The sequence below is a fragment of the Rhipicephalus sanguineus genome, chromosome 1 (assembly GCF_013339695.2).
Source record: "Rhipicephalus sanguineus isolate Rsan-2018 chromosome 1, BIME_Rsan_1.4, whole genome shotgun sequence".
Lineage (NCBI taxonomy): Eukaryota > Metazoa > Arthropoda > Arachnida > Ixodida > Ixodidae > Rhipicephalus > Rhipicephalus sanguineus.
Window position 1 is genome coordinate 110,743,644 of NC_051176.1, and position 12,524 is coordinate 110,756,167.

A 12,524-nucleotide genomic window follows, 5' to 3' on the forward strand; every position below is an offset into this window, starting at 1 on the left:
ACATGCGTAGATGTACGAGGAGCACCCAAACTTTTAGAGCGTACTAGAAACGCCTCTAGTACGCTCTACCCAAATGTCACGGGACTAACGCTGCGCTGGGCGGAGCTTCTAGTGACTAAAATTTCTAGACCTTTCGAGTTCATTGCATCCGGTGGGCACTCGCAGGTAGTTTTTTCTCCGGTAACAGTGATTTTTTTTTTTTTCGTGAAACCAGTTTCGCGCGCTCGGCGTTTTTTTTTTTTTTTTTTTTGTGATGACCGTTGAAGTGAACTGTGTGCGGATGTGAGGCTTCGTTTCAGGGCAGTAGAAATAGTACTATGACTGGTCACGAGTAACAGCCGTGGAGCGAATGTCTGGGTCGCTTTGGAGGGGTTCTTTCAAAGCACGGCCTGACCTCACTCGACCATCTCTTAGCTTGTTTGTCGAAATTCGAGGCAGAAATTTCTCAATGACCCTTCTTATCCCCAAATAATCTGTTAAAATTCGCTGAACCGAGCTCCAAGACATACCAGATAACTTCAACTCTTCAGTGGTCCCTCGTCGGTCTTCAAGCACAAGTGTACAACTTTTTAAAAATATATTTTCGTCCTTTCGCGAACTTGACGAACGTCCAGAACGAGATTTGTCATGAATCGACATTTCCCCTTTATTTAAAAACAGAAAATCACACATAGTCTTAAGTTTTTTCCCATCACAACGTTCTTGTAAACAGTGTTTAATATCCCAATAGTAGCCAAGTCATTTTGACGGAACAAATAAACAACATTTCACAGTCGCCCGCTGTTCACAGCACTTAGCTGTCAAGAAAAGAAAAAAAAAAGAAAGGAAAGAAAAACGCCGAAAGAAATTACGCGACGCACGCTTAGCGGGAGATTATCATAGCACGCTCGCTCCGCCCATCGCAGCGTTATTCCGGTTACTTTTTGGTACCCCCCTCGTATAGTTTAGAAGACTCTTGTGAATGACTCTTTTTATGTATATATGTGCGTTTGTGACTGTACGTACTACTTGTGTGTATATGGTGTATATGTGATCATTGTATATACCATAGTCATCACCCGACACCTGGAGTAGCAAGCCAGGCGACAAACCAGGCTAACCTCTTCGGGCATTTCATTAAATAATCTTATCTCTCTATCTGGTATAGTTTAGATCAGGCTAGGTAAAAGCCTCGATTGGCATCGAGATGGCGTTATACGGATTTTGCGTTATACAAAATAAAGCGCTACACGAAACAATTTATGAAACCGACCTCCAAAATGCCTGCATATACAGCCAAAGTATACACTCTTAAAAAAAAGTTAGGAAAAAGCTTGTAACCACGAGCAAATAGGTAGTAACAGCAGCTGTTACTAGCTTTCTTGGGCCATTACTAACTTTTTGCTACCTTTTTACTACCTACGTTAGCAGACGCTTAAAAGTTGCAACGGTTACTACCTCTTGCGTACCGTTACTAACTTTTTGCCATGCACCTGTTAAACGAATCTTGGAAGTTATTACGAGCTTTTTACAACCTATTCACTAACACGGGGATCCATTCAAGTTCATTGAGGCGATATTAGTAAGCTTAGTACCCCTTCTTGGGTTTTGTATATTAGGCCATGTTGAGACGATATTACGCAAAATAGACATAACATATTGATTGTCTTAATATGCTTGATTAAAAGTCATACGCTACGTTACCTCGCACACCTAATAAAATTGTACGCTATATAAATATAGGCGCATAACTTAAACTATTAATCCTAAAGCCTAGCTGCTCACTGGCACCAGCTGCGTACCCCAGAGGTAGGGCTATATATATATATAATCCTGGAACAGCTTATGAATTGTACGTGTCGCGTAGCCTTGTCGTTGTGTATGTGTGCTGTTCTGATTCATGACATACTGTGCATAATTACCTAATGATATATATTTAATGTATGCCGTTGAGCAAACTCTCGAAATAAAAGAAAATATCGCAATGTTGGTGCTTGCGAATTGACCGTTATAAAAACAAGAGACACGTGAGGCGAAAATCACGGCTACTAATTTTTTTTTGTAGTAACCGTTACTACCTATTTTACTAGTTAGCAACGAGAAGGGTAGTAACCGCTACTAAGTGCGTTTGTAACGGCGAGGGTAGTAACGGTTACTAACCTCCCCGTTACTAACCGCACTTACTAACAGGGTAGTAACATATGTGACAAGGAGTTAGTAAACCGAAGTTAGTAAATACTACAACCTTTTTTTGAGTGTATGCCTCGCAATAATAGTGCAAGGGTTTAGGATGACAATTCTTTGGCGAGCGCGTACTCGGCGAACGGCATTCTGTCCGTGCTTCTGGGTGAAGAAACGAGGCCCGGTGTGAGGGCGACGAGACGAAAAGTCGCTCGCCTTCTTTGCCGAAGGTAAACAGGAAGCTCGGCAGAGCCGCGCGGCGTGCGAGTGGGTCGTAAACCGTAAATGACGGGAATCAAGTTGAGTTGAACGATACTGGCCCCTCTTCGCGCGCCGATGAAGTGCAGCTACTTAAAGGGAAACTAAAGAGCAAAGCGATTTTTCTCGTATTGTTAAGTACTCTTTCACAATACCAAAAACACCACGCTTGCGGCGAGAAGACGCTTATAGTACGCGAGAAAACGCGCAAAAACAAAATGTGGGTGGCGACGCCACCTTGAAGTTTCCGCACCATTCACCGTGACGTCACATGTTTTGACGGCGCCTACTGGGGACTACGTAGTTCCTAATCGGTAAAAATGAAATACATTGTCCTCTGAGGGGACCATAGACTTAGCATACCAAGTTTGGAGTAATTTTGTTGAGCCAATGGCGCCAAAATACGATAAATACACTTTGAAATCAATGACGTCACGCGGGAGATTTCAGCGCGAAATTTAAAAATGAAACTTTGAACTTGATTTTCGCTTCTATTAATAAACCTATGATGGCGAAATTAACGACATTAGAGTTCTCGGAGCACAATTTATCGATATAAACCGATTCATCGTTTCTCTTTAGTGTCCCTTTAAAGTTACGGAAATCCGCCGCGATTTTCTACACTGTATCGTACTATTGAAAAGGAACTAGCATTATTAAGTGTATTTGTTAAGACAGATTAATACGTATTTGCATTGGTCACTGGTGCAGTCACAAAACATACTTCGCAAATGGCGGATGTGACGTTCTGCTGCTGCTGAACACGAAATCGCGGGTTCGGTTCCGACTAGGCGGTATGCGCACCAAAAAAATATGCTCGCGTAAGCGTGCTTTGTGCGCAAGGTAGACATCCCCAGCAAGGTCGTAGCTAGGAGGGTTGTATCAGTGTCAAAACACCCCCCGAAATTTTCTAAATGCTGCATCATACCCACCTCTCTATTGAGAGGGGTGTATGAGGATATATCGGCAAACGTCGCAAGTGCGGTTTCTGGGGTGTGCACTTCGTAACAATCACTGGGATATTGTTGTCAGTCCAGAAACTGTCCTTCCCGCATCTTTCTTTCGACCGCCGGTGGCTTCGGCTGATTGTGCAGCCTGAAATCGATCAGAGATACTCCCTTCCTAATTTTTGCGCATTAGGATGCGGAGGTGAACGGACGATATAACGTAATATCCAGCTTGTAGAGGAACTCGCAGATGTTTCATGAACTGCCGCGACCATATTTGAATAGCGCTCTTTTTCCTCGCCCGATAGTTCCGCGTTCAATTTCAAACAAGCAGTGGCCCTTGTTTTTGTGTTTCAGTAATTATTCAGGAATGTCCCGGTACATGTGCGTTCTTTTTTTGTGAGTGTTTTTTGTGAGAAAATAAATGTTATTTACGAATCAACTCCTCTGGATCCCGTATGCACTCGAATTTTTATGTAGATATTAGCGTGAACGAAACATCTAACCTATCGGCTTTATTAAAGCAGGAAAATGACTTAGATGCTGTCTGGGCACAATCAATCTTTCTTAATTTTTTTAGCGGCGGCGTACAACATCCCCCCAATAATATTTCTAGCTACGCTGCTGATCCCCAGGTAGTTGTACTTAATGTGGAATTTGGGATGAACCAGATTTGTCACTGGGCTAGTTGGTTCATAACAATGTGTGTGTATGTATGTATGTATGTATGTATGTATGTATGTATGTATGTATGTATGTATGTATGTATGTATGTATGTATGTATGTATGTATGTATGTATGTATGTATGTATGTATGTATTATGTATGTATGTATTATGTATGTATGTATTATGTATGTATGTATGTATGTATGTATGTATGTATGTATGTATAATGCCGTCTCAAAAAACGACTATAGCAGGTGTGAACAAAAGAAACATAATATTCTAAAAAGGCACGATAATGTACACATAGAAAATACATGACGCGTACAATATAATGCACACAGGCAAAATGATAGAACTAGGGATGCGAACAAGAAGATACAAATAAATTAAAAAGCGAATAGTAGTTGTAAAATGCAAAATACAAGAATAAGCCAAAGAAAAACAAAAAGGGAATAAACATTTCAAGAAGGAAATTCTGTCGGAGAGATAATCGAATTTTACAAGATCACACTACAAAAAAGGAACGAATGAAACATAAATATAATCAACAGTACTAAAAAACAACTGTAAGCATTTTTCAAACAAAGATACTAAATAAAATTAAATACTGGATAGCGAGTATTCGACACAGGACAGTGAAAGGACACCGATGCACAGGACAAGCGCTTGTCCTGTGCATCAGTGTTCTTCTGTCCTGTGCCGAGTCCGCGCTATCCAGTATTTAAGAATTAGGGAGTAGATAAGGAAACGCGCGGACAAGAGTCCCATTTCGAAGCATTCCATCTGCGCTTTCACGGCGGAACTTGTTGAACAATGCGGAAGATGGTCTTTACACACGCGTGGCGACGACCATGGTCATTGACTGCGTATGCGCAAGAAAGGCACTTCGTGCGACCCACCAGCCGCAGAGATCAGATAGTCGTATCTGCACGGCGACATAGAAGCCGGTCGTCTCTGGTTCTGCCCTGCCTGTGCCAGCTGCGAACGCCTTGACGAATAAAGTGACGAGCACAAGGAAACGATCTTCACGAGCGTCCTGCCTTTTATACAGAACTGATACAAAGACCGTGTTTGAGTCAAGTATACCCATGTATCTCTTTTTAAATAGTGCTGTACCTTTCTAATGCGTGAGTATAAGAATGCAGGATCTAGGGAGGACAAGATAGACATTCCTCACGACTCATGTTCGCGAGGGAATAATAAATTAATAATGCGCCTGGTAGAGGAAAAAAATTCATATGCATCAGGCAGTTCGACGTAACATCAAGTTTCATACCTTTATGTTCTAACGTACGACATAATTGTTATATAGAAAGTGTCGCAGAGCTGAATCTATGTTTAAAACCGCATATGAGCCAAGTGATACGTTCTTGCAATCAACGGCCACTGTTTTGAACTGAGGACCAAAACCATAGTACGCCGCGTACTGGAAACGCAAATGCACACAAATAATACGCGACTTGATGTAACGTTACGCCAGTAAATTGTACATACTCACACTCATGAGCTGCGATTACGAGTGATTCTTCGACTAGAATCACTCTTAATTTAAACTCCTGACAACACTATATATCAGCAGAAATGATTACAATCTTCCCCCCGTCTAGGAGAAGTCACTCCGTCGCATATTCACGAGTACACATGTTTTCAGCGATGGCCTTCTTTTGTTTGTGTTCTGCGAACAAGCTTCCCTTACGGGCACCGAAAAGTCAATTTGGTCGATTGTTGGTAAGTGACAAGATTTATCATTGCCGTGTTTTGATATTACCTGGCCAGACGGTGCTCCGCAAAGCCCCTTGACAACAAATTAAGGCGAATATGCCTTAAATGCCTCATCGAATGCAAAAATTGACCGTCGGTATCCCGCAGCGTCGGCGTCAACACGAGTGATGCAAAAAAAGTCGTTGACGTCACATATCGCCAAAATTTCTGACGTCATGATGACGTCACATATTGTGACGTCACATGATGACGTCATCCCATGAAGTCGTCGCTTGGTCAAAGGTGTGCCGATGACAGAGCAGTGCAAAACCAGGTGAGATGCAGAAAGCTCGCAATGCCTCCGATCGTAGCTGGAGGCAGTGGAAAACTACATTAGGTGGAGATGGCTTTCGGCGAGAGGCGTGGGAGGATCAGCACATCGACTGAGGAGAAAAAACAGAAGATGGACTTGGCCTTCGAGTTGTATTAGGCGGATGCACAAGCAACCGGACGCTGCCTCAACGACCGCTTGCGGGAACAACGTGAGGAACAAGCATGGCCGTAATCTGGCGCACCTCTGCTTCAAGAGACCAAGGCAGTGCGCAAGTATAAAGATAATCGCGCTCGAGAAATTTTCGAGACTTTCGCAATGATGCGCAAAGGCTCGATGAGTGTCAGCGCCCCATCACTCATCCTTTCTGACAAGGAATACAGCTTCGTACAGCAATCTTAACGATGTACCCATCTGCTCTTATCACCAGTACCACGTGCAACTGCAACTATCTTCCATTTTAACTCCCCCCCTCCCCTTTCATAAGCTATATATTATTATTGTTATTGTTATTATTATTTGGTTTGAATACATAGAAAACACGAAGACACAGAGTAAATAGGGAGGGAACAGGCTGATAACTGCCACCTCAAGGGGCACAACGCCTGCCTGCTCCTTCGGGAAAGAGGAAAGGAAGATAAGGGAAGAGAAAGAGGAAAGAAAAAATAAATCACACAGACGGGGGCAAAAATAAGTAGTGGCGTGGAAAAATGGCTATAATTGCGAGGCCAAATCGACGTTGTTTAAGAAAGTTCGTTGGGCTCGATGAACCTGGTCCCGCCGAGCAGCACAACCTCCTGGGAGCAGGCAATCTATAAAGGTTCGTACACTTAAGACCAATTAGTCAATATTTCTTGATGAGCAGTATAACGAATGCGGGACATATTTGTGCACGCACAATAAATCAGCGCCCCTCCTCGTGTGATGTTTCCTTGTCTGTGTTTTAATTTAGCGCTGTGTTTTTATCGATGAAACCCTGTGAGATTTTTTTTTGCGATAGCAATTATATAGATACCCTCGGCAGGTTATTGCCGCCGCCGTAATTTTCCGTATAAAGTCCAAATCGATAACATCACCCCGCGCATCGCATCTTATCATCATCATCATCATCAGCCTGTCTACGCCCACTGCAGGGCAAAGGCCTCTCCCATGTTCTGCCAATCAACCCGGTCTTGTGCTTTCTGCTGCCACGTTATACATGCAAGCTTCTTAATCTCATCTACCCACCTAATTTCCTGTCTCCCCCTCACGCGTTTGCCATCTCTTGGAATCCAGTCAGTTACCCTTAATGACAACCGGTTACCCTGCTGACGTGCTACGTGCCCGGCCCATATCCATTTCTTCTTCTTGATTTCAACTATGATATCCTTAACCCCCGTTTGTTCCCTGACCCACTCTGCTCTCTTCCTGTCTCTTAAGGTTACACCTGTGGGATGCGGAGTCGGTGAAGGACGGATCCCAACATAAAACAAAACGATGTTTATTAACGTAATAGCAGCAGCAGGGCAAGCATGCCGATGCTGCGCTTCGGAAGGTTAGAGACACAAACATGAAACCAAGCTTGGTAGCTTGGGTTACATAGCCAGCGGTGGTGACGTAAGCCTCCGACGGAACTGCGTGGCGCTGTCTTTTATCGGAAGCGTGTTGCAGCAGGTAGCTGTGTCACGCCGGGCTAATCAATGACGAGACGGAGGCTGCGTAAGTCTGTGCGCAGTGGTCGCCACATCACCCCCCCGCGGAGTGCAGAGCCCTCAGGGTCTGTAGAAACCTGGGAGGCGTACCAGACGTCCAGAGCGTGTCGTGAAAGGAGCGGGCTGCGACGTCGGTGGTTGTGGACGGACGCCAGTTGAAAGAGTGGCGCTGCCAGGTTCGTTCGCCGCGATGTACGCGGGCTTGAGTCGGTCCTGTCCTGGTCGGTAACACGGAGTAGCAAACGGGTGCTCCATTTTTTCCGGGGGGTCGGGGCTGAGAGTGGCGTAGAGGACGGGTGTAGAAACCTAGCGGATTTTGCGAGCCGTTCCGCTGACGGGCGGCGCTGCGGAGAGACGCTTCCGGAGGGCCGAGTGGATCCGCGAAAGAGCGGTCGCACCGGGCGCGCTTGTGTACGTGGGCGCTTTCACGGGCTTCTCCGCGACTGGTGGCGCCGTTGTAGTAGGCGCCTGTGGCTGGTGGTGTATCGTTGCCGACGTCATAGGCGCCGAGACATACACGGGGAGATGTTGCGGCGGCGCCGGATGCAACACCGTCGTGGTGGTCATGACGGGATGGTGGTGGTCCTGCGCCAATATCTGCGGCTGGGTGAACGTCGATATCTACACCAGGGACCGGCGCTGGTCTGTCTGGAACGCACCCAGCGTGGGCTGGGCCAGCATGGTCTGCACGTGCAGCATGGCCTGTAGCTGTTGTAGTGTCAGGGGCTGTCCCGGGACTATGGCAAACGAGGGGGGGCGGCATCATGCGCGGCGGCGCCATAATGATGTTGGGCCTTGGCCCCAGATTCTGCGGATGACCAGGGTTGGGGTGCCAGGTGTGGCCTTGTGCTGGTCCGCCCAGGGAGACTGGGACCGGGTGGTCGCGGTTGGTGCGGGCGTCGTCATGTTTGCGCTGCCGCTCGACAGCTTGGGCAGGATCGGCGGTCGGGACAGTATGATGTTCGAAGCCAACCAGCGTGGTCGGGACAGTCTGAGGTGGCTCGGTTAGGGTGACACCCGTGGTGTCAGCGAACACCTGCCAAGCAGCGCTGGTTCGGGTGTCGCACACAGGATCAGTAGGTGCTGATGCCGTCGCGGGTGCCGGGGGCTCGTCTGCCGTCGCGGGTGCCGGGCGGGGGCTCGTCTGCCGTCGCGGGTGCCGGGCGGGGGCTCGTCTGCCGTCGCGGGTGCCGGGGGCTCGTCTGCCGAAGCGGGTGCCGGGGGCTCGTCTGCCGAAGCGGGTGCCGGGGGCTCGTCTGCTGCGGCGGGTGCGGGCATGGCTGCTGCGGCGGGTGCGGGCACGGTTGCTGCGGCGGGTGCGGGCACGGTTGCTGCGGCGGGTGCGGCCACGGTTGCTGCGGCGGGTGCGGCCACGGTTGCTGCGGCGGGTGCGGACACGGTTGCTACGGCGGGTGCGGGCACGGTTGCTGCGGCGGGTGCGGGCACGGTTGCTGCCGGTTGCGGTGGGGCTAGCACGAACCCTCGAAGTTGGTTGTATGCCTGCGGCCCAAGAGGAGGCACAACGCGTCGCAGAGCAGGAGGAAGCATAGCTACCGTGATGGCGTACTTGTCCTGCTGCGAGACGATGTTACGCAGGGAGAAACCAGCCTCCATCTTGATGAGCCAGATGGCTGGACATTGCGGCCAGAATTCGGGAAACTCCGGCGGCAGCAAGATGCAGTGCGCTGTGGTTTCATCCGGTCGCAGCGCCATCGTGATAGGCGTGTCAGAGGTCGGTTGACTCGGCGTGAAGGTCCCGTGGAATCTTCTGGAAGGTCATTCCAAGGTCCGGGTCATGGCGGTGCGGTTTGTTCGTTTTCCGGGTCACCAGATGTGGGATGCGGAGTCGGTGAAGGACGGATCCCAACATAAAACAAAACGATGTTTATTAACGTAATAGCAGCAGCAGGGCAAGCATGCCGATGCTGCGCTTCGGAAGGTTAGAGAAACAAACATGAAACCAAGCTTGGTAGCTTGGGTTACATAGCCAGCGGTGGTGACGTAAGCCTCCGACGGAACTGCGTGGCGCTGTCTTTTATCGGAAGCGTGTTGCAGCAGGTAGCTGTGTCACGCCGGGCTAATCAATGACGAGACGGAGGCTGCGTAAGTCTGTGCGCAGTGGTCGCCACACACCTATCATTTTCCTTTCCATCGCTCGCTGCGTCGTCCTCAATTTAAGTTGAACCCTCTTTGTAAGTCTCCAGGTTTCTGCTCCGTAGGTAAGTACCGGTAAGATGCAGCTGTTATATACCTTCCTCTTGAGGGATAGTGGTAGACTACCATTCATGATTTGATAATGCTTGCCGAATGAGCCCCATTCCATCCTTATTCTTCCAGTTATTTCACTCTCATAGTTCGGCTCCGCAGTTACTACCTGTCCTAAGCAGACGTACTCCTTTACAACTTCCAGTGTCTCGCCACCTATCGCAAAGCGCTGTTCTCTGCCAAGATTGTTCCACATTACTTTAGTTTTATGCATATTAATTTTCAGACCTACTCTTCTACTTTCCGTATCCAGTTCAGTGATCATCAGCGGTAATTCGTCTCTCGCGTTACTCATCAATGCAATGTCATCAGCGAATCGCAGGTTACTGAGATACTCTCCATTAACTCTTATCCCTAATTCTTCCCAATCTAGGGCATCTTATAACCGCGCGTAAAAGCGCGCGGGCGCTGGCGACGAACGCGGCTGAAGCAGAGATGAGACGAGCCGGTCATCTCCGTCGCACGGAGAGCACACGCGATAACATCACCCGCGTGCGAGGCCTGCCGTCGATTGCTCCTCAAGCAGAGAGGAAACGCCCCGTCCATCTTTCGCCGGGTGAAGGAGCATGTAAGGAGCCCGGGGAGGTGGGGGGGGGGGGGGCGTCGCTCGAGCAGCAACTGCGAACTTTGATCACAAAGGCGCGATCGCGAGCGGCCGCGCTTCCTTACACCAGCGTTTTGTAGAGTTACGCGAGATCGGATCCAAAAGAGTTAGCTGCTAGCATCGTATAAAATTACAATTTGCTGAAATCGCATTCACTGCTTCGCCCTTGTGGCGAAACTGATTTTTTTTCCATTGTTATTTCTGGATGCTCTCATGGTCGGCAGACTTTCCGTGTGCACAATGGTTACCGACGTCGGTGGCATGCGTGCCGCGTGCTCACCGGTGTAGTCGGGCCAGTCGCCTCGCAGCAGGGCCGCACCTCCGGGGAAGAGCAGCAGGTACAGTTGCAACACCGCCTGCGGGAAGGCGTGCAGCACGGCCACCCAGACCAGGTCGCTGAAGGCCACGTCTTCCTGGCGGCCGATGAACAGGCGCATGTCCGAAGGGTCGCCCACCATCATCATCACCTTGTCGAACAGCACGGACGACAGCCTGCGCGTGTACACAATGGCGGCGGTTTCTCGCTGAGAATAAGCTTCCATGGTATAATACTACGAGGAGCGTGTGGTTACAGCAAAGCGTATTCACATGGAATGTATTTTGCAAGTCCGAAACGGTGTCGACCATTCATACCTTGTCACCTTAATAGCGTACAGGTGCCGTCTTAAATGCTTCCGGGCGTTCCGCTACCGAGTCATTTTGCGGCACCCAAAATATAATTTGTTTACTCTGGAAAACAAAGAATAGTCGATTCTTTTAGTGAGAACATTCGCTTTTTCTTGGTGTTCCGGTAAATCCGATGTGTCGTAAGAATCGCGAGCATTTAGTCCGCTGGCGTGATCAATGATCGCGCGCTGAAAGCGATCGATCTGATACCATCCGCTGTCTTCAAGTTTTGTCCGTGAGCAAAGGCGCATTTTGAGCATTATAAGAGAAAGCGTTTGCACGAGTTGGTACAGATGCATGATCGAAATTCAAACAGCACAAGAAAACGCAGTCGACAGGAAGAATAACAGGTGTTCTGTCTATTTGTTCTTCCCGTTGTCTGCGTTTTCTTGCGCTGGTTGCAGGGGCGTAGCCAGAAATTTTTTTCGGGGGAGGGGGGGGGGGGGGGAGTGGTTTCAACCATACCAGGCCCCGGAAAGTCTCAAGTTCTAGCGATCGCCGCAGAGGGCGAAAAAATCGACCGCGGCGAGTTCCATCGATATGCGCGCAGAGTGGAGCTACTGACTCCTCTTTTAGCGGTCGGCTATCTTAGTTTGCATTTTCCCTGCTAGGGGCGCTAAACCACCCAAATTTTCAACTTTAAGAAATTGTTTTGCGCAAGCCAATGAATCATTCAAACATGTTATTTTGCTTTGGATAGCTAGAGAGTTACTTATGTTTAGACTTAATATGTATAGCTGCTTTTTAATTGAAGCGTCAACGTTTTAAGACTTCAGTGATGACTAACTGGACCAAAATCCAATTTGTATCCATCTTTTCCGTGGCCGTTGGCGTTCAAATTGTTCGGCGGCAACGTAAATGCGGAAGCACCTTTCGCTTCAGTTCGCAGACGCCCTTTTATCTTTACAGCAATAGTAGCTGACTCAGTTTACCGGCGAATTTAGGAATGCCGCAGCGATCGAGATCGAGGGGTACGTTTGACGCTTTCATGGAGTCGATCTGTTGATTCCGCACCGCAAACAGGTAAGCCGGAGCGTCAGTTATGCTCTTGTTCAATGGTCCGTCGTCGTTTCTTTGACATTTGTTACATCAATAATGTATTACTATAATGACGAATACATAAACCACATATTGTTCAGTGTCAGCTTTGCATTGCCGTGTAACTTGCACACGCGACACGTCTGGTTTGTGATTTCGGTGTACTGTACCTAAAGGGATTGCGCGTGATTTTT

The 12,524-nt window shown here is 48.2% G+C and overlaps 1 protein-coding gene across 1 annotated transcript in view; it reads right to left on the bottom strand.

The window, feature by feature from the left end:
* The window catches only part of LOC119396008 (uncharacterized), an 89,390-nt gene that overhangs the window by 27,830 nt on the left and 49,036 nt on the right, over positions 1-12,524 (bottom strand). Inside the window, exon 2 of the mRNA XM_037663042.2 lies at positions 10,907-11,118. Within this exon, the coding sequence (XP_037518970.1) occupies positions 10,907-11,118 (212 nt within the window). The remainder of the gene's footprint in view (positions 1-10,906; positions 11,119-12,524) is intronic.